Here is a 21,101-nt window from a genome sequence, read left to right as displayed (position 1 = left end):
AAAAAAAAAAAAAAAATCTGGGTTGTGTGAGACGGCTGGGGTGACAAGCCCAGTTTAGTCCCTAGAGCCTGTGTGGTGACAGGAAGAGAGCAGCGTCCTCACAACTGTCATCTGACTCTCCCACGATGGACCGCAATGCTTACATGAGTAAGATCATCAGTTCAACGCAGGCAGTGTAGGTAAAAATGCGGACTGGACACCGGCCAACAGAGATGAGGCTCTGATGCCATTCTGACCAATGGCAGTGCTACTGAAAACATTCTGACCAATGGCAGTGCTACTGAAAACATTCTGACCAATGGCAGTGCTACTGAAAACATTCTGACCAATGGCAGTGCTACTGAAAACTTCACTCACTCTTAGTACTGGGACATGGCAGAATTTCTTCAACCCCGCAATCGCCACAGATGTTCACCACATGCGTGACAGACCAAGCAAAGCCCTTACTGTGAGACGCTCAAAGGGGCCCGTCTAACTCTCTATGGACAACTCAGAAACTGAGCTGTGAAGCCTGAGGTAGGCCATGAGAGGCAGAGCTGAGAGCACTGCCTGCTCTTCAGTGACAACTATGCCACCAGTGACAACCACGACAAGAAACCAAAAACCAAGCCACCAAAGTCACAGTCAAAGTCGACAAATGCAGTTTCTCCTCTTGGGCAGTTGATGCGTCTTAGTCCAAATGCAGGGTAAGTTTAGCACCGTGGTGCTCTCGGGATTAGAAAGCAGAGCATGTGGGAGCCTGACCAGTTTACGGGTGTTTTATGGCCCCAGAGACAGGGCCAAACTCCGAGTTCCCGTCCTTCAGTGTGATGTGTAGGAACGTTTGCCTGTGTGTATGCACATGAACCACACGTGAGCAGTGCCCAGCATGTCCTCCCTTGTGCACAGCGCCGACCTCTGGTGTGTGCAGCATGGCGGGCAGTGGGCAGTGGGCAGGGCAGCTGGCAGCGTACCTGCTGAGGATGCTCCTGGGAGGAAGCAGCAGGGGGATCACGGTGTTGCTCAGGCACTCACAGAGCGGGCAGAGGAACTCGCCGTTCTCTACATCGTAGCTAGTGTGCAGGCGCAGTCGCTGCTGCCTTCGCTGCTCCTTAGCTTGAACGGAATCAAAATACCTTCACAATTAGAGAACAGGGGCGTCAAAATCCGAGCGTTCACGTCAGCAGGAGGGCAAAGCATCTAAGGCATTTTTCTCACATCAATGAACTGAACTGAACTGAACTCAGGCAGTATGACTTGCTCGGAGTGGATCTGGAGTCCTAGCACAGAAACTCTAAAAACAACAAACAACAAGACCTGACTGATCTAAGAAGCACTCCAGAGTGGGAAGAGGCACTTGGTGCTCTCGCTGGCTGGCCATTTTCTCAGGGCTGGTGGCCTTGTCTGCAGCGGCCACACTCACAGTAAGCAGAGTGCTGGGACCAGTGCTGAGGAGCCCACAGCGCAGGGCAAGGGAGGCCCCTTTGGCTCTAGGAGTCACTGCAGCCTTGGGAGCCACAGAGGCTGTACTAAGACCTCTGGGAGCCAGGACTGCTCACCTTGGACCTGAGGAAAGAATGTATTACTCACACAGCCTACACGACACAGGTTTACTCTACCGCATCCTTCTGTCTCTCAGCTGGTTACCTAACAGACTCATGCCTTTCTCTGGAAAGATGCAGATCCCGATACAAAGCTACGTTAAAAGTGCACCCTCGACACTCTCGCTTCCTGTTATTCTTTTACACTCATTGCAAAGCAAGTATTTATTTATAAAGCAAATGTCTAGGAAGTTTGCCAGGCTCTTTAGTTCTTTTCTTCTCACCCCTAGAACAAATTTTCCTTTGCTTTAAAAGTCAATTCTGAGTCTGTGGCTGGCTTCCCTTGAGTAATATAAGATCAGATTACCTTTGCCAACAATGGGCGTGCATGGCGTGCCCACAGCTGCCAGTGTGTGTTCCACAGGACAGATCAGGGTGCATGAATAGTGGGTCATATTTTTCTGCATTGCAAAACAAACAAATCAAAAACAAAAACAAACTCCAAGCATTTAACTTCCCTATGATCAATGTGCATCTCTGGATGTGTGAAGACCTAGGGAAAGAAATGCTAATTTATTCTGACTTTAGATGGACTGTTTAAACTTCCAAGAGTCTTGGAACATAAAAACTGGGACTTGTAATTCTCGTCGCCTGTGGAAATCAAATGGCCCTGAACTGTAATGTGAGACCGAGAGTGCACTGAGTAAGTGGCCCTTAGATCCACGAGCAGAAGGGGGACCAAAACGTCCCGGGAAGCACTCTACAGGTGCTGACTCGCCTGCCTGGTTCATGTCCTTATCATTCTCTCATTAAACAGCACTGAAATCAAGTACTGAGGAAGAAGATGAACCAAGGTCACACGCAAATTCTATGCATTGAGCAGGGCTCTCCCCTAACTCAGTGCGCCCCTGGCAGTGAGCGAGTGCTCTGCCCTGGGGCTCCCTCCCCAGCGCTATGCCAACCTGTCCAGGGACTTGAGCATCTTCTCTGGATTCCAATGGATCCTGATCTATCTGAACAAAGCTTGATGCAGAGAGAGTCTAATCCCCCACATCATGCCTCATGCCCTAGCTCAGAGCAGAAATGCTAAGTGGTGTGTCCAGATGCAGTCCAATACTACAGCCTGGTTGGCCTTGACCTCACAGCCATCCTCTGTCCTCTGGGCAGGAATTACAGACATGGGTATGAAGCCTGGCATGGTGGCTGCTTGCATTCTGTCATCCAGGCTGGGTTATGGTCTAATCAGGCAGCTAGGACGACTTACCTGGGTCCTCAATGACTTTCGATCTGTCTTTTGACAGCACAGTTGACCTCTGAACAAACGCTGCCAAGACCATTGCTCTGCTTTCCACAGTGACCTCCTGCTCCTCCTGACACAGTATACAGGTGACAAACTGTCTGGGCTCAGGGACCTGTGTCTGTGCCGGGCCCAATGCTGTCAGAGCCGCGTCTGGAACCAGAGGGCTGCAATAAAAGGTTAGGACAATACTGAATAAGCCCAAAAGGTTCCTCTGTAATCATTAGACGAGACCCAGATAGGTACACGCTGAACTCGTGCTCTCGCCTCGCTTTATAAGAGTGGCCACCGCATCTCTTCAGAGCAGAAGGCCCAGTGTTCAACTACTGCTCAGACACAGCTGAAATACACAGGGAAAGAAGTGGTCTTGGACAGTCACTAGGGGATGCTGTGGTAGTCAGCTGATTTCCTCCCAGCTGACATGGAGCAGGGAGGGCGCCAAGCGGTGCTCAAAGCCATCTCTACTCCTCACAGCAATCTGCCTGCAACACATACCAGCCTGGAGCGTTCATTCTCTCATGTCAAAGGTTCGTTGTAGAAAATGACACTTTAGGGCAGAGGCCGAGATTTCTTTCTGTGTGTGTGTGCACAAGTGTGTGGGGAGCCCAGGTCACAGGCTTTACTCAATTAAAGGCAAACCAGAGAAGCAATGGTCGAGCATCTTGGGAGCCATTCCTCGCGTTACCTGTTGTCGAGAGCAGCAGAGGCAGAGGCGTCCAGCTCTATGGTCTGCTGGAAGAGCTCTCTGTTCTCGTCAATGAAGTGTCTCTGCATCTCGGACATCTGAGCCATGATCTTCTCTCGGCGCAGTCTGGCGATCTCCGCCTTCCTCTTCCTCTCTGCTTTGTCTTTGTCTCTTGAGCTCTGGAATGATGCTCCATTTAGCTAGACTCTTAGAGGCTGCACAGTCTTTCCCCTAAGCAAAGCATCTGTACTGCAGGCATTGACTAAGCTCCACTCTGTCACTTTTTTTTTTTTTTTTTTTTTTAAGATTTATTCATTTATCTATGAGTACACTGTAGCTGTCCTCAGAAACACCAGAAGAGGGCATCAGATCCCATTACAGATGGTTGTGAGCCACCATGTGGTTGCTGGGAATTGAACTCCTCTGGAAGAGCAGTCACTGCTCTTAAGCACTGAGCCATCTCTCCAGCCCGCTGTGTCACTCTTGCATGTAAATAATGCAAGAGTCAATCTAAGACGCTAAAGGAAAAAACACACTAGAAAACTGTTATAAATCTCTCTCTCTCTCTCTCTCCCTCCCTCCCTCCCTCCCTCCCTCCCTCCCTCCCTCCTATCTTTCTTTTGGAATTTAACATTTGTGAATATTATCAACTACTGATTTACCGAAGAGAAAATTTGTTCATATTAACCTGCTAAATTTTTTTTTTTTTTTTTTTTTTGAGACACAGCTTTAATACGTAGCAGTCCTGGTTGACCTGGAAAAGTTCTGTAGCGCAGGCTAGCCTGGAACTCACAGAGACCCATCCTTCTGCGTCTCAGGAAGTGGAGAATGGCGCACGCTGACACACCCGACTTTACCTTGGTTTCTATTACCTCTTCCATTATGGTTCCTTCTGCCTCTGCCACAGGGCTGCTGGATGAACTCTCTCTTATCTTCTTAATTGTATTAAACATCTTGAAAAAACAAACCCCCAAAACGCTGTTATGCTGGCATTAAGAAATGTTATTCAAATAACAAATATTTAATGTTTCTCACAAGACACACAGCAATGTGGAGATGTTACCTTTAGCAACCATCTAATCATGTCCTTGTGGACCTCCAGGGAGGGAGCGTTCTGCAAGGTCTCTAGCATAGCGAGGATGCTTGGGGAGTTATTCGGTGCATCGCCAGGTTCTGAGAGGGAAAGAGAAGGCACGTTAGCAGCTAACACTTCACGGCACTTGTTCCTACCAGAGAGACATGGAACTGCTGACAATGCCTGCTGCCTATCATTTGACTCCACTTAGACAGTCATGTGTATGTGTCTGTACACACATGTGGGAGCCGGAGGTCAGCAGTCTCCCTCTTGTCCTCCACTGTATTTTTTGAGACAGGATCTCTCACTAGGCGGTGTGTTCAGAGACCGCTAGACTAGCTGGCCAGCCAGCCCTTGGGATGCACCCCCTGGAAACTGACACCTTATAGCGATGAGACCATGGGTGGATTCAGAGCTTGGTATGGCTACTGGAAAATAAAAGCACCATAGACAAAGAAGGCAGAAGGTAGAATGTAACCTCATGGGAAATGGGAAAAATGCCCATAGAGACAGAATGTAGCAGGCTGGGCCATGAAGACAGCATGTAGGCAGCGGGCAGAGGCGGCTTCCTTCCCCTGCTGCTCTCCTTCACATTCGAGGGGGAAAGCAGGAAACCGGCGCTGTCTGGACAAACAAGGTCCAGTCCCACTCACCTCCCTCGTACAGGACAGGGAACATTCTCATCGCACTTAAAAGAAACAAGGTTAAAACAGAAATCCTTTCACCCAGGAATTCCTACCTCCCATGAACACTTGAATCCACCCATCAACCAATGGCGTGAGGTAGGCAGGGAAAGCACAAGTTGAGGCGATCGATCGTCTTTGGGACCAGAGTGTCACAGAACCTGAATGAGTGTTCCCATGGCCAGAAAATGACACAGCCTGATCCAGGAAGTATGAAGACCAACCACATGAGACACACAGCAGTGAGACCCACAGCTGCCCTGAGGAGGGGCAGAGCGCGTCTACTTTAAAAGTGAAACACAGGGTTTTCTTTTATAAAGTGACACAGTGCCAGGTGTGGTGGCACACACCCTTTGATCCCAGCACTTGGGAGGCAGAGGCAGGAGGGTTTCTGTGAGTTCAAGGCCAGTCAGGTCTACACATTAAGCTCCAGGACAGCCAGGGCTACTTAGTTTGTCTCAAAAACAAAGTTAAATTCCAAATCAGGCATGAGGGTACAGCCTAATGCCAGCACTAAGGGAGTAAGAGCAGGCAGGTCCCTGTGAGCTCCAGGCCAGCCTGGTTTACAGTGGGACCTTGTCTCCATAACAAACAGAAATAAGAAACTGTACCGAGCACTAACTGGTGATCCTCAGCAGAATGTATGCATGGGGTGATACATAGAACTCTTCCAGCTTCTCATGTACACACATGTGTGTGTTCATACACACACACACACACACACACACACACACACACACACACACATATATACATGTATATATGAACTGTTACTGTATGTGTGATTACTGAGGATTGAATTCAGAATTGCTGGAAAAATTTTAAAATAAAAAGTCAGGAAACATTTCCCTGGGCTTTTTAAAAGTAGCATTACTCAAAAACAAACTGACAAAAGAGTCAAATTCGTTTCTATAAAGCTCATCTTTTGTTTGTGAGCACTGCAGAGTACCACGTTTTGTAAGCAGTAACTTAAGGGAGATGCTCTGTAGAAGGCATACCCTAGAGGTAAATTTCACAGAGGGACCACACAACAGAGCCATTCCTCCAGAGGTGGCACTGGACCAAGTCCACTTGAGCCTCAGGCTGAGCTGTGATCTGTCACACCTGCTCTCAAGCTAATGGCCCCAATTACTTTCTGCTGTTTGTGAATGAACATTTGTGTAGTTGAGCGTGCACAGACCTTTAATGTTCTTCCGTTAGAACCCAGGATGCTGCCGCCCACTCGCAGTCTCTCTAATACAGTGTTGTTCTACTAGGTCACTGATACAGACAGACAGGGGCCTCTGGTACTGGTCTCAGTGTGAGCCGTCAGAGCCCGTGCTGTAAAAACTGTTATGAGCTGTCATTCACTATCACTTGGCGAGGCCAGGGTAAGTGGAAAGGCTGCACGTACTTGAAATCTTCTGCGTGAAGGTGAACGTCTGCACGTGCCCTTCCACGGCATTCTCCAAGTGGTGCTTCTCTTCCTGGAGCGCCATCCCGATCAAATGCAGCACCTCAAGCAAAAATTCCCATGTTTAGAAAATAAAAAGTAGAAAAACCAAAACACAAGTATATATTTAAAAGAATAAAAATATTTATTATTGAAGAGTGTCAAGCCAGAGAGTAAACAGATAAGACCAACTCCTGATTGCTTCTTCAGTCAGAAAGGTCAGGTTGGCACCTAAACAGAGAGCTCCTGGGAGAGAAAGCTAGCACTCCCAAGTCACTAGGCAGAGAATGGAGTCCTGAGGTTCTCTAGGGCTACTGCTGTGACACACAATGTATGTATAATGTATGTATAACGTATGTATAGATGTGCACATCTCTAGCTCTCCCTCAGACCTGCACTAGAGCCTGTACTAGCCTCTATCTAGACAACACTAGGGAGGAAAAACCCTACCTAGGTGATCAAATTCAAGACTGTGGCATCTAACACCCTTACGCATCCTGACACTATCTAGTTCCCATCTTCTGCTTAATGTAATTTAATTTTATGTGTGTGACTTCCTGCATGCCTGTGTACTACATGTCTGGTGCTTGAGGAGGCCAGAAGAGGGTCCAATCCCCTAAAGCTGGAGTGCCAGGAGTTTGTAAGCCACCATGTGGGTGTTGGGAATCAAACCCTGGTCTTCTAAGAGCAGTAAGGACCTTAACCACTGAGCCATCTCTGCAGCCCCTCTGAGGACTAACCCTAACGATCTGAAACACTTTTCTCTTGAATGCTACAGTTTCTCACAAACTATTCCTCGTGGGTCTGAGGGCAGCAGAGGGCACTGAGCCTACTGCTCTGTGTTCTTTGCACAGTTATCTTGCCTCCAAGGTGTGAAGGAAGGGTGTGAGCTACTCTAGCGTTCTCTCCGTGCAGGGCAGCTGGCTGCCAAGGCTGCTAGACAGGCCTGTGGGATGGACAGACGGCCTGCACACAGGACGGACCCTGCATTCTAACCCCATCACTCCCTTGGGTATTTTTTCACATAGCAGTGGTAGTGTCCCAGATAGCTGCCTGCATTTACATCTTAAATACGTGTTTACAGAGGGGAGGGTTCCACATGTTAACCAATGAGGCAGTAAGCCTGCTGAGACAGTAGCGTGGCTACTGAGAGGAAGGCTCGCCTTCCCTCGGACTCTTGGGGTGACTGCTCACACTGGAGTCTTGCAGGGAGCCCCTCAGGGACTCTGTACCTAGAAACAGACTGAGGTTCTAGGTTCTGGAGGTACAGCCTGGTGGAGGCAGGGCAGAGAGGCAGTCTGGAAACTGAGCAATAGATGAGCCTCGCCACCGTGGGACGGACAAAGCAGGAGCTGGTCATGGAGTGTCTGATCCGACACTGAAGACACTAAGGCTGTGACGTGAGGGTGGCTCTGTACTGGCCACATTTGGTCACTGGAACCTAAGTATGCATGGGGACACCAATGAGCTTTAAATGAGGCACACGTGAGAGCTTTTACATCGCCAGCACCATAGACTATGCAAAGGCTGGAACAAGAGGCTGGCCCAGGCCGGCTGGTGGGCAACCACACCACCACCCGGCATGAAACATCCAGCAGGCATCATCAGGGACAACAGGAGAGGCCGTGAAGTACATCCATGGCCCTAGCTTCTCTCTTTACTGACTGACTTTTCCCCAACTACAAAACATTCAAACTGTACATAAACCTACCCTTTGCAGCATAGACTCTGACCAGGCAGACCCATGGTGCTCTACAGCCCACTGCAGTATTGTTCCCATGATGTACAGCATGACGTCACACTGCAAGATGTTAACCAGGCTCCCGAATAGAGGGCAGAACGGTGGCAAAGCCGGAGGAGGAAGTGCTGGGAACAAAGGAAGACATGTTTACAGGAACTGTCCCTCTCAGCCCGAGGCCCCGCCTCTGACTCCTCTGTGGATTAACGGTGTCAGCCTCATACCTGGCTTGTCAGGAACTTCTTTTTAAAAAGATGTATGTATGTATGCATGTATGTATGTTTGTATGTATGTATTTAATGTGGACTTTTTTTTGCCTATATGTGTGTCTGTTTAGCGCGTTGGATCCCCTGGAACTGGAATTACAGACAGTTGTGAGCTGGGTCCTCTGAAAGAGTGGCCAGTACTCTTCCCTGCTGAGCCACTCCTCTAGCACCTTGTGAGGGACTTTTGAGGGTCATAGAGGATGTTTACTAGCCCTATCCTTTGGCTCCATTCTCCATTCAAATGCACAAGGACAGCTGTATATTAAAAAGAAAATACTCACAACCCCAGCTATAAGAAAGAGCCACTCGTATCTCCATCAGTGTCTCAAGATCTACAGAAAACCGCTGACCACAGAGTGACGCGGTACAGACTTCCTTCTCTCCCAGTGTGTATGTGGTGTGTGTGATGTATGTACATGGTATGTGTGTGTATGTTATGTATGTGTATGTGGTGTGTGTGTGTGTGTGAGAGAGATATGTGTGGGTGTGGGTGCACAAGTCTGTGGAGGCCAGAGGCTGACCTTGGGTGCCTTCCTTGATTACTTTGTGAGAGGCAATAGACACAGACCAAGGCCAGACCTCCCAGTCCTTGGCTAGTCAGGGAGCTGTGTTGCTCTGCGTGTCCCTGCCTTTGCTGGGCCCTGCTTGCTCACGGGGCCACCACACCCACCGAGTTTTTATATGTCTTCTGGGGATACAAACTCTTCTCTAGCCCACTGTCTCATGAGCTAAGCTTTCCTGGGCCATCTTTCGCTTCTGTCTGAGACAGTCAGGAGACAGTCGGGTGGCAGATGAGTGGGTAAGAGGACTGAAGAGGGCCGAAAACCTGTTCTTGGCCCGACTTCTGTTCCTGACTGAAACCCTTACCAGAACACAAACAGCACCACTGGGAATGAAAGGGGTCGGGGAAGCACTGAGGCACCTGCAGGCAGACACTGGACAAATCAGGCCAATGCAGCCATTTCCAGATGTCTGGGGAGGGAACAACGGTTTCCAGTGTGCAGAGCATCTTAAAACTGCTGCACTTGTTATTCCTCAGAACAGGAGAATGTTCACCTAAAAAGCATAGACTTAAATTGTCCACCTCACCGTGGAGAGTCATCATGGCCAAGAGAAAATGTTTTTGAGGAAGAGATTGATGTGGGCTTTTGGAAAGATTAAAATACCTGTATCTTCTTTATTTTCTCTTTTCAACTTCCGCTGAGCTTCCTCCGCCTAAAGAAAGACAAAGTAATATGGATAAGAATTACAATACTTAACAATTCAGGATGCGAGTCTGTCTTCATTTCTTAGCATCTGTTTTTAACTCTCCCACCACCCATTTTTATAAAGATAGGAGGGACCCACACAGCCCAGGCTGGCCTTGAACTGAGCTTTCTGCCTAGGAATGGCTTGGGTAGAAGGCTTCTACTTCCACATGTTCAGCTTCCACCCCCAACCCCATACAGCAAGGTTAATTCTTTTTGTCAACGAACAGAATCCTCAAGTGTGTTTCTTTAGTGCTTCAGATCCAAGGCAAAGAGGTACAGTGGAAACTTAACTTAGGCTTGAATGCTATGTAATGTATCTAAACAAAATAAAAACTTCACAATTTTATTTTTACACCATTTATCAAAAACATATGTTAAAAGAATACAAAACAGGGCCAAAGTGCATATCAGCCAGTACAAAGTTGAGTGTGTGTCAAATGGGCTCGGATCACGGCACCCGTTGAAAATCTGTTTTCAGAAGCCATGAGAAATGAACGGGGAATGGACAATAGTGGTGGAGTGCCTGTCTGGCACGGGCATCCACGAGCAAGGTCCCGGTGTGATCCCAGCACAGAGAAGTAAATACGCAGATGAGGTCAGGAGCGCGTATGTGCATCCGGCTGTATTCATCCACACACAGACACTGCAGTGCTGAAAGCCCTGCCCTGTCACACAGTCCTGCTGTGTTACTCGTGTCCTCTGGGACCCTTCCCTCAGGCTGTGAGAGTTGCTCCCTCTAAGAAACCACACTTAGCAGCAGCACCTCCCACTGCACTGAGCTCCCCTTACCTTGGACTGCTCTGCCCTGGAGAAATGATAAAAATACAGGTTGAACTCTTTGGCACACTCTGGCTTCAGCTCGTACATGCCTCGTCCTGTCAGCCCAGGTTTCCTATTGGGAAGAATGTCATTAGCAAAGTCACACGTACCAAGAGAAAGACAGGAGATCTCCTGTCTACATTTTAGAAACTGTTCTGGGGGTTGACGTGCGTGACAGTTCGTATCCAAGGCCCTTGCAGCAGCCATCTTATCCAGCTCCTCCACTGTGAACCTGTCCAAACCACACAGGTGAGTGTGTAGAGACACAGCCCCAAAGCCCAACAGAACGGGGCTCAAAACTGCTGCATTTCTAAGCCACAGAACACCAGCAGACATGGTATCAACTTTTCTGCTTAAACACGGAATATACATGGTGTTAACCTTTCTGTATTAACAAGAAAAATACATGGTCTGTCTTTAGAATTCATAAAGACATTGCAGCTACAGTGTGGCACAAGAAAAAGGAGGATAAAAAATTACCCTGGGGCTGGAGATGACTTAGCAGTTCAGAACACTTGCTGCCTTTCCAGGGGCAGCTTCCAGTGCCCATGTCAGGTGGTTCATGACTGCTAACTCTAGCTCAGGATCTGTGTACACACACACACACACACACACACACACACACACACACACACACACACACACACACACACACACACACACACACACACACACACACACACACACACACACACACACACACACACACACACACACACACACACACACACACACACACACACACACACACACACACACACACACACACACACACACACACACACACACACACACACACACACCACACACCACACACACACACACACACACACACACACACACACACACACACACACACACACACACACCACACACACACACACACACACACACACACACACACACCACACACACACACACCACACACCACACACACACACACACCACACACACACACACACACACACACACACACACACACACCACACACACACACACACACACACACACACACACACACACACACACACCACACACACACACCACACACACCACACACCACACACACACACACACACACACACCACACACACACACACACACACACACACCACACACACACACACCACACACACACACCACACACACACACACACACACACACACACACACCACACACACACACACACACACACACACACACACACACACCACACACCACACACACACACACACACCCCACACACACACACACACACCACACACCACACACACACACACACACACACACACACACACACACACACACACACACACACACACACACACACACACACACCACACACCACACACACACACACACACACACACACACACACACACACACACACACACACACACACACACACACACACACCCTGATCTTAAATACCAATGAGAAGTCTAGTCCAGAATTAAGACTTGAGAAGTTCTGCTACCCTCCAAACAACCCTTAGCTGTCTCAGGAGAAACACATTATGAAGTGATTATGGCAGCTAGAGAGACGGCCTGGCTGAGAGCTTGGTCCCTGGAACACACTGTGGAAGAGAACTGACTTTAAGCTGTCCCTGACTTCTGTACATATTCTGCAATGAGCACAGGTGCACAGAACATAAATACGTTTAAATAAAACTTTACAAAGTAGGGGTTGGGGATTTAGCTCAGCGGTAGAGCGCTTGCCTAGCAAGCGCAAGGCCCTGGGTTCGGTCCCCAGTTCCGGAAACAAAAGAAAAAACTTTACAAAGCATTCATGAACTCACTTGAAATGTGCTACGGTCTCGATGACGCTCTCCATGCCGGTCTCCTTGTTCTCCTGAAGAACAGAAAACAGGGTGCTCAGCATACGGACGGCAATTGCTTGTCCCGGGACCTCACAGTGACCTGGGACAGAATGCTATCCACTGATTTTAAAGACTGGAGACTCCACAGCAAGCAGAAGGCCAGGACTAAACACAGAGAGCAAGGGTCTGTCTAACTGAGACCCTTGGTCCAAGAAGCATCCCTGTGTCAGAAAAGGTGTCAGAACACTGTGACTAAGCAAGGCCAACCAAATTAATCAAGGCCTAGACCTGTATAGCCCTGCGCTGTGTAAAAAAAGTTTAAAGGCTTCATCTACTTCAACTCTGGCAAGAGAGACAGCTCAGCAGTTAAGACCATTTATTGTTGTTCTAGAGGACCTGAGTTCAATCCCAGTGCTCACATTAGGTAGCTCACAAGCACCTATGACTCCAGCTCCAGGGCTCCAATACTGTCTTCTGGGCTCTTTGGGTATTGTACTCACAGGTGGACACACACACACACATAGACACACATACACATAATTTAAAACAAAAAGTAAAGCAACGAGCAAATGCATTGATGCCTTAATGAAAAGAGGCTCTTCTCATCTGCGCGAGCTGAAATCCTGGAAAGCCCCAGAGCTGAAAATTATGTTGCTGAGAGCCTAATGGCCTTGGGAGAAAAACAGTTATATTTCAACCTACAAATGTCCTTATACCAGTGACTTTAGTCACCTCAATGCTAAAGAAAAAGACTCTTCCACCAGATGATAGTGGTGCACGCCTCTGATCCTGTCCCCAGGGAGGCAGAGAGGCAGGGTCTCTGAGATTGAGGCCAGCTTGGTCTACAGAGAGTTTCAGGACAGTCAGGGATACACAGAGAAACCCTCTTGAAAAATGGAAACCAAACCAACCAACCAAACACAAGACTCTTCTACACCTGAGTAGGAAAGAGCCCTGAGAACTCGTGTCTAACTCATCTTAAGTGCGCAGACGCTTCCTCCTCAATCCAAAGTGTCATGTGCACCCCTGGGACTTCAGAAAGACCCTAACATGCCCTCTTTCTGTGGATAAAACCATTTAGCTTGCTCTAAGCACCATGTTCTTTGGAGTTCTCTCTCCTGCCCTGCTTCCCAGTCAATGTTTCCAACAGTCTCCTCTCCCGACAGTCTCCTCTCCCGACTACTCAGTCTGGAAGACCCCCATCTGGAAAGTGTAGCTCCTACCACGTGGGAAGCGCACAGGGTGCCCTGTGCACACTGCTGGGTAGGAGCTCCCTGCTCTCCTCTAAGAACTTACGTCTTCGGGCAGAGACTTCACCAGCTCGCTGTGCGCCATGGGCTTGATGCTCAGCTGATGGATAATCTCCCGCTTGATTTCATCTGTGGCGCCCACCTGTCCAACCCCAGGGCTGAATCTTTCTCCTGTCCAAAGTGAAAGGCACACACACACGTTATAGCCCCACAGTACTTATGACAGACTTCCCGTCCTGCAACAGAATCCACCCTCTGGGTCACTCTGCTGCTTTTCTGCTGCACTTGGGTCGATGCCGACTGAGGCTTCGTGGTGGCTTTGGAAGACAGAAGGGTGATGGGGCAGTGGAAGTCACACCCTATCTCCTCTGTGCTTCTGTCTCGGACAGGGCGGACCTCGCCTCGAGACCCTCTTCATTAGGGCCATCCCTGCCAGCTGGATTGGCCACAGAAGGTCTGAACAGAGGGGTGAATGACAGAGCAGAAGGGATAAAAGACCTGGGAAATCAGGGCCAGAGGATGGAGACATAGGTAATAAACTGACATCCATGAGCCACTGGTCTTCATTAACTTGCAATTGCCGTCTTTGGAGTCAAGAAGACATTTATACCAAGAAGCAAGAGAGAAGGAACAAAGCAAGGATTTAAGTCCTAGCAGCTCTCTGCTCACTGTCCTGTGTGCTCCGGGTCCCTCCCCATGACTAAGGGACAAGCTCAGAGCCCGCTGTGGTCGACCCCGGACCAGCAGGTGAGGCGGTGTGAACTCACCGACGAGCATGATGATGAGGTAGAGCATCTCTTCTATCAGAGTGTTGTTCTGCTGAACAACGTCCTGCGGAGGAGGATCGGGTCAACAACACTTGCACTGCTGCTCAGCACCAAACAGGACACGTGGGTTTTGTGGCACAGGCTCTTACCTTATGGGTAACCTCGGAACTGAATCTCTTGCCGTAGTCAGGCGTGCTGAAGATCTGATAGAGCTCAAAGCGGCTGAGCATGATCATCAGGAAGTGGTTTGGATCCATCATGGAGACACCTGTCTTTTTTGTTTGTTTGAGGCAAAGGAGAAGAGGAAGGTCAGAAGGGACACTCGTTGTTAGTGAGAGATGTTTAAGGCTGCACAAAAAAAAACCCTGGCTCATTGACCACTATTTTGAAGAAAAATGGACACCTACTTAGCCACATCCTATATCTTGTGGCCGCCAAGAGGGGACAGGAATCTAAGCTGGTCAAACTATCCACACAAACGACCCTCCCTTAAAACACTAAACCCAGGAGAACCACATGGGCTATTCCAGCTCCTTCCTGTCTGACAGTCCCCAGAAGGACGTGTCTATGAAGTCTGTTGTAGTTTCCTATCAGAGCTGACTGACTACTAGGAACTGAGAGGAATGTCAATTAAGCTCCTAGTGTGTAAATACATACACTATTACTGAGACCCTTTTGTGTAGCACTCTATTACAGCTCCAGGATAGCGCCATGATTACTCCACGACAGCTTCTACATTAGTTTTAATTTTCTTTTTAATGCCATTTTTAAAAGTTCTAAATCAAACTGGATCTCAACAGCTGGGAACTGAAGTACAGTTTTCTGGAAGAGCAGCCAGTGCCAGATCATATCCATGGCTGCTGCTGATACTGTCTTTTTGAGACAGGGTCTCATTACATTAGGCTGGCTTCGAACTCAGAGATCTTTCTGTCTCTGCCTCCTAGGCCATGGGATTAAAGGTGTGTGCCATCAGCCAGTCTATTTTAGTTCTGAGAATTTTATGGTTATGCCCATCTGTGTCTGCAATGTGAGTGCTGTGTCTACATTGAGCAGGAAGGAGCTGGAGTCCCGGGTGCTTATGGGCTGCCGATGTGGGTGCTAGGAAAAGAACTCGGTTCCTCTGAGGAGCAGCAGAGCTCTTACGCACTGTGCCGTCTGTCTAGCCAGGGTTTCTGATTCTAGCAGTGGTATCTGGCACGCTGGACCCGACACTGCTCTGGAGATGGGGTGGCAGCGCTCTGCAGCTGTTGACCTTGAGTGGGTAGTGTTAGTGGACAGGGCAGGCAGGATTCAGAGACGAGCAGATGAGTGTTAAGTCACTGACTCAGTGGAATAAGACTCCCCGTGGCCCTGAGGTCAGGGCGTTTAACTCATTACCTGAAGCATCACTATGTCCTTGTCGAACATCTCCCGCCTGCATTTCACATTATGGTAGTAATAGATCTATAAACGATAATTATTTGTTATCACGCATGCTGATTCTTATAGTCAAATAAAAAAGATTTTCATCTTATTACACTCTGACATTTTTGTTGTTGTTGAGGTTACTGTATTGGTAGATCAAGCTAGCCTCAAATTCACAGATCACAGATTCCCCGTCTGTCTTCTGAATACCCGAGTAAAGGCATGAGCCTATCACATCTAATTTTCTCCCTGCACTTATTGCTCATGCGCGCGCGCATGTGTGTGTGTGTGTGTGTGTGTGTGTGTGTGCGTGCGTGTGCACATGCGCACACGAGTGCATGTATATACCAGGAAGGTCAGAGGACAGTTTGCAGAGTATAGGTTCTCTTCTTTTGCCACATGTGTGGTTAGTTTTCCTGTCAACTTGACACGAGCTAAGGTCAGAGAGGAAGAAGGAACCGAAACTGAGAAATGTCTCCACTAGATTTATGATAGATGTGGGAGGACCCGCCCACTGTGAGCAGTGGCCCTGCTGGGCAAGCGGCCTTGGGTTGTAAGCAGTGCTCCTCCATGCACTTGGATTCAGTTCCTGCCTTGACTGACCTCCACGAGGAGAGATCACCTCACTCAAAGCTGCTGTTGGTCATGGCAGTTATGACAGCAATAAAAAGCAAACTGGGTCAGTGTGGATGCTGAGAACTGAACTAAGGCTAAGGTCGCCAGTTTGGCTACAAGTGCCCTTACACACTGAGCCACCTCACGGGCTCAATACACCCGGTGTTCAACTTAATGTGAGCAAAAACAAATTTCAGTTTTTACTTTCCAACTTTGTTCTAAAAACTGTTTCAGGTAAATGCTAAGAGCACTGGTGTTCATCTCCACATTCCTTGAGGAAATGCAAGAGATCTAAGGAACCTTGGCTTAGCTTGCATTGGATTTTTCTAACAATTTATCAGATACCAAACCTTTTTGTAAAGAAGATTTATGTGTGTCTATCTGTCTGTGCCAAATATATGTGGTGGGCACCCTCACAGGCCAAGAGATAGAGGGTGTCAGTGTTCTCTGCACGAGCAGCAGCACTCCTAACTGCTGAGCCCTCTCCACATCCCAGGTTCAAAATGGTCAATGGCTAAGTCCATTTAAAACTGTAAAAGCTTTCTCAGAAAAGCTAATGAATGGAATCAAAACACCACAGAATTAAAAAACAAAACCCACTTACCTGGTTTACTAGAGAGAAGCCATTTCTTCTCCACATCCCAGCATGCACTTGGGCACATAAGACAAGACATCTAAGAGGATGCTCTATCAACATGGGTGGGCTCAGTTCACTCTGCGTGTTAAAAATAACCCACTTGTTAACATCTGCAAAAGGCCCGGTGGCTGACTGGAGAGCTTAAAGAACATTTTGTCAGACTTGCTCTAAGATGTCTGTGTGACAGTTAATTCTGTGCTAACTTAGCTAGGTTATGGCCAGCTCCATCTATTGGAGGCCAGGAGGCCTTCTTCATAAAGGTTGAAAATGGCAATTTATCAACATCCTGTATAGAGACCGGAGGTAGGCTTTACTGACTCAGATGGAGTTAGCTGTAAGAAAGTAAAGTTTCTCATGGGTGGGGCACACACGTGCTGTGCATGTATGGAGGTCAGAGGAAAGCCTGGCCAATTGGCTCTTGCCTTCCGCTTCGTTTCCAGCGGGCTGTCACAGCTGCTGTGGTCTTGAATGTCCCTGGATTCTCCTGTCTCTGTCACTATTACAGACCCATGTGCTCCTGCACACAGCTCTTCTTGGTTCTGGTGAGCCACACTCTGGTCCTAACACTTGTACAGTGAGTCACCTCCCACTGCGTCACCTCCCCAGCCCCAAAAGTATGGTCACTGAAAAGGAATTCTGCCTCCAATGTCAGATGTCCTCTGGGCTCTCCTGATTCCTTTCTAACCCCATAAATGCATGAGGAAGACCTTAAAAGCAACCCCTCAGCTCTACTCCCACCCACGTGCACAGCCACACAAATTGGACTCCCCACCCCCACCCACCCACCCACAGGCTCCATTTCTCTGGAGAACCTGAACTAATTCAAGTTTGTTTCAGTTTGGTTTCAAGTAACACACACATAATGCCTAGATGTTCTGTTTGATGTCAAAGCCACTTACTAGAGGTAGGAGCTCGGGAAATTTATATGCCACTTCACTTTTGCTTAATAACACATGCAAACCTGTGTGGGAGAACAAACACAGATGGATTTCTGTAGGTAAACTGGTGTGCAACTGGCTCCAGGGTCCCTCGGCCTTACCAAACCAGCCTTGGGCATGAATGGATTACAGATTAAGTTATAAATGACCTGTATTATTAACAAAGCTTTTCTACAAATCTATACCACAGGGCGTTAGAACTCACCTTCATCAGTACTGCTGACATTTTAGAAGCAAATGCTGGATGTACAGACAGGCAGGCAACCAAACCAATCTATACCCATCAGCCAGTGTGGAGTTACTGCTCAGGCCACAGGCTTCGTTACTGCTAGAAGCTGAGATCCTTCTAGCAATGGAAGAGAGGAACTGGCCCTGGACTCACTGTCTACGCTGACTGCAACCTCAGAGCTAAGCTCCCTAGACTCTCCAGGTTATATCCCTGTCCACGAGAGGAGCAAATTCAGGCTACTGTTTGCTCATCCCTCTGACACAGTGCTTGTCAGGTCTGTCAGCCGTTCTGGCCTGAGGCTTCCTTCTCTGCCGGCCAGTTCTTAGCCCGTCAAAGCGTTATGGCTGAAGCGCCAGCAGCTCCCTCTCCACCTTGACTGCCAACTCTGCTTTGTTTGTTCTGTTCCGAGACAAGCTCTTGCTACACAGCCCTGGCTGGTCTTGAGTTTGTGGTCTGTCCTTCTGCCTCTGCCTCCCAAGTGCTGAGGTGACAGGCATGTGCCAAGCCAGCTGCGCAGACCTCAGTCTTTTACTGTGTCCTCGATTCTGATTTCAAACACCCAGGGCAGGCAGGGCGCATCCACTACTGGGAGCTGAAGACGCCCACCTTTCAGGAGGTGAAGAGGCAGGAGAAATGAGTGTATTTCTGGAGCATCAGCTTCTACCCAGACAACCAGGTTTTGGAAAGATGGCTGGGCAAGTCACTGAGATGCCCTCTAGTGCTTCGGTCAGGTCACTAATGACCAATGGTTTAAGTGCTGAAAGCAGGAGGGGCAGGAGAGCTCTCCTACGGTCAGAATGTTATCTCTGTGGTTCTTCTGTCCTTTATCCATCCCTCCCTTCTTTCCCTTCCTCTCTTGTTAGTTGGGGACAGGTCTCACTCTGTAGTGCTGGCCTTGAATCCATTATAGACCAGGCTAACCTGGAAGTCAGGGTAACCCTTCTCCTCCCAAGTGCTGAGGTCACTGGTGTCAGCCAGCACCCACAGCTTGTATTATTTCACTATTCAGATGTTTGCAAACAATGCTCACAGCCTCTCAGTGGAAGGGACCTCACACTCCCTGCTGAACACGGGGGGATGTGCAGGGCGTCAGGCAGAGAATGTGAGGTGCTCGAGCAGGCCTTTCAGAATGTAAGGAGTCATTAATAGTTGATCCCATGACATGGAATAAAAGTCGATTCACAATTTAACAATTTGGATAAAATGGGCCAATTCCTTGGAAGATATTAACTGTTAACACTCACACGAGGAATGGATAAGCTCAACAAGGACATGGTCTATCACAGGAGTTGAATCAGGAATTAATAACCTCTCCAGTATACAGTTAAGGAAGCTATGGTAATGGACTCTCCACTTCCCCTTCAAGTTTCTGAGCCACCATCATTAATTACAAGCTCTGTGATGGTAAACAGGATGTCCATATTTTCTAAGTTAAGAGTGAACTAAGGAAGCACAGAGCGAGAGGAATTGTCTAGAATCGGGGACCCACCCAGAAAGTTAGGTGCACACCCACGGCCTCTGGCTCTTGCAAAGAGTCAGTTTTAGACAGTGCTGTGAGTTTTAAGTGACTTGTAAATCAACGTGAGATCAGTAAGGCATTCATGTGTAACCTTCTGCTTAAAAGGTTATTGATCAATAAACAATGAAGAGCTTACAGAGAAAAGCCATGGTGCTTGGATTTATTAGCAGTGTCTGAAGGTGGGGGGTCAGCGTGACTTCCAACAGACTGAGCTCAGACACTAGGATGTGATGTGCAGTGATGTCAGAATAAGTCCTGCTGTAACACGTTACATGGATCCTGTGCCCAAACCCCTCAGAATGTCAGCCTGGCTGCTTTCTCGTTCTGCCACTGAGGTCTCTATGCCTCAGTCCTCCCACGTATGGATCTACTATAGTAATCTCTACTTCACAGCAGGGTGATCAGACAGGTGAGCAGAACTCCCAGGAAAACGCCCAGCACACAGTGGATGCACATATACCACAGTCACTTGAGGAGACTTTAAGGTTCTTTTTAGGGGAGATGCTTTACCTGCAAGCAAGCGAGAAATTGGGAGGTGAATGCTAACTTTTTCTTGGGAAACACAGTATCTGATCGTTTCCACCGAGTGTCCACAAATACTGAGTGTGATTGGCTGTTCCCCATCAGTAAATCCCCCATGACACTGCATCAGCACAGCCAGGCATTTCTTGTAAGCTTCAATTAACACTTTTTCCTAAAAAAGAGGTTTGCAGCATAAGTTACAAAAGACTGGGTTGCTACAACATTCATTTAGTACCTCAAGTAATAATATAGGCCAACCCAAACTCAGTCCTCCCTCCCAGAATGCCACTGTCCTCTCCCCAGGAGATGGCATCACTTATCAATAGAGCTGTGGAAGTCTACACGTTACCAGAAATGTCCTTCACCTCAGTCCATGCTGTCTAGTCTATCATCAAAGTGACAACTTTTTATTTTCAATTTCCCTCAAAACTAGCTACTCTCTCATTGTCCAGTAACTCAAAGCACTGTCTGCCATGTCTCTGTTAAAAGTTTTCCTCCAACTCTTGACCCATGCATCCAATCTCCCCAGAGAGTAGTTCTTAAAACACAAATGGACCACGGCACTGCTAGGTAGACACTAATGGCCGCCAACCTCAACTAGACTGTGACTCACATGACCTCCATGGTCCAGACAT

General features: G+C 48.2%; 1 protein-coding gene across 6 annotated transcripts in view; it reads right to left on the bottom strand.

The window, feature by feature from the left end:
• The window catches only part of Ubr2 (ubiquitin protein ligase E3 component n-recognin 2), a 79,076-nt gene that overhangs the window by 22,871 nt on the left and 35,104 nt on the right, over window positions 1-21,101 (bottom strand). For 2 of the 6 annotated variants that reach the window (XM_032900594.1, XM_032900593.1), the window contains exons 15-32: window positions 20,455-20,638; window positions 18,158-18,219; window positions 17,226-17,336; window positions 15,980-16,045; window positions 14,752-14,874; window positions 14,603-14,666; window positions 13,882-14,006; window positions 12,565-12,617; window positions 10,736-10,838; window positions 9,863-9,911; window positions 8,404-8,558; window positions 6,654-6,756; window positions 4,566-4,675; window positions 4,360-4,455; window positions 3,503-3,681; window positions 2,785-2,984; window positions 1,888-1,981; window positions 954-1,115 (exon numbers count right to left, since the gene is read on the bottom strand). In XM_032900594.1, coding sequence (XP_032756485.1) covers window positions 954-1,115; window positions 1,888-1,981; window positions 2,785-2,984; window positions 3,503-3,681; window positions 4,360-4,455; window positions 4,566-4,675; window positions 6,654-6,756; window positions 8,404-8,558; window positions 9,863-9,911; window positions 10,736-10,838; window positions 12,565-12,617; window positions 13,882-14,006; window positions 14,603-14,666; window positions 14,752-14,874; window positions 15,980-16,045; window positions 17,226-17,336; window positions 18,158-18,219; window positions 20,455-20,638 — 2,039 coding nt within the window. Of the gene's footprint in view, window positions 1-953; window positions 1,116-1,887; window positions 1,982-2,784; window positions 2,985-3,502; window positions 3,682-4,359; window positions 4,456-4,565; window positions 4,676-6,653; window positions 6,757-7,917; window positions 8,022-8,403; window positions 8,559-9,862; window positions 9,912-10,735; window positions 10,839-12,564; window positions 12,618-13,881; window positions 14,007-14,602; window positions 14,667-14,751; window positions 14,875-15,979; window positions 16,046-17,225; window positions 17,337-18,157; window positions 18,220-20,454; window positions 20,639-21,101 lie in introns of those variants that run through there. The other 4 variants (XM_032900598.1, XM_032900599.1, XM_032900596.1 and 1 more) reach the window with 3 other exon arrangements.

The sequence above is a fragment of the Rattus rattus genome, chromosome 4 (genome assembly GCF_011064425.1).
Source record: "Rattus rattus isolate New Zealand chromosome 4, Rrattus_CSIRO_v1, whole genome shotgun sequence".
In the NCBI taxonomy this organism is placed as follows: domain Eukaryota; kingdom Metazoa; phylum Chordata; class Mammalia; order Rodentia; family Muridae; genus Rattus; species Rattus rattus.
Note: the sequence above shows the minus strand (reverse complement) of the source record. Positions and strands in the feature narration are given on the sequence as shown.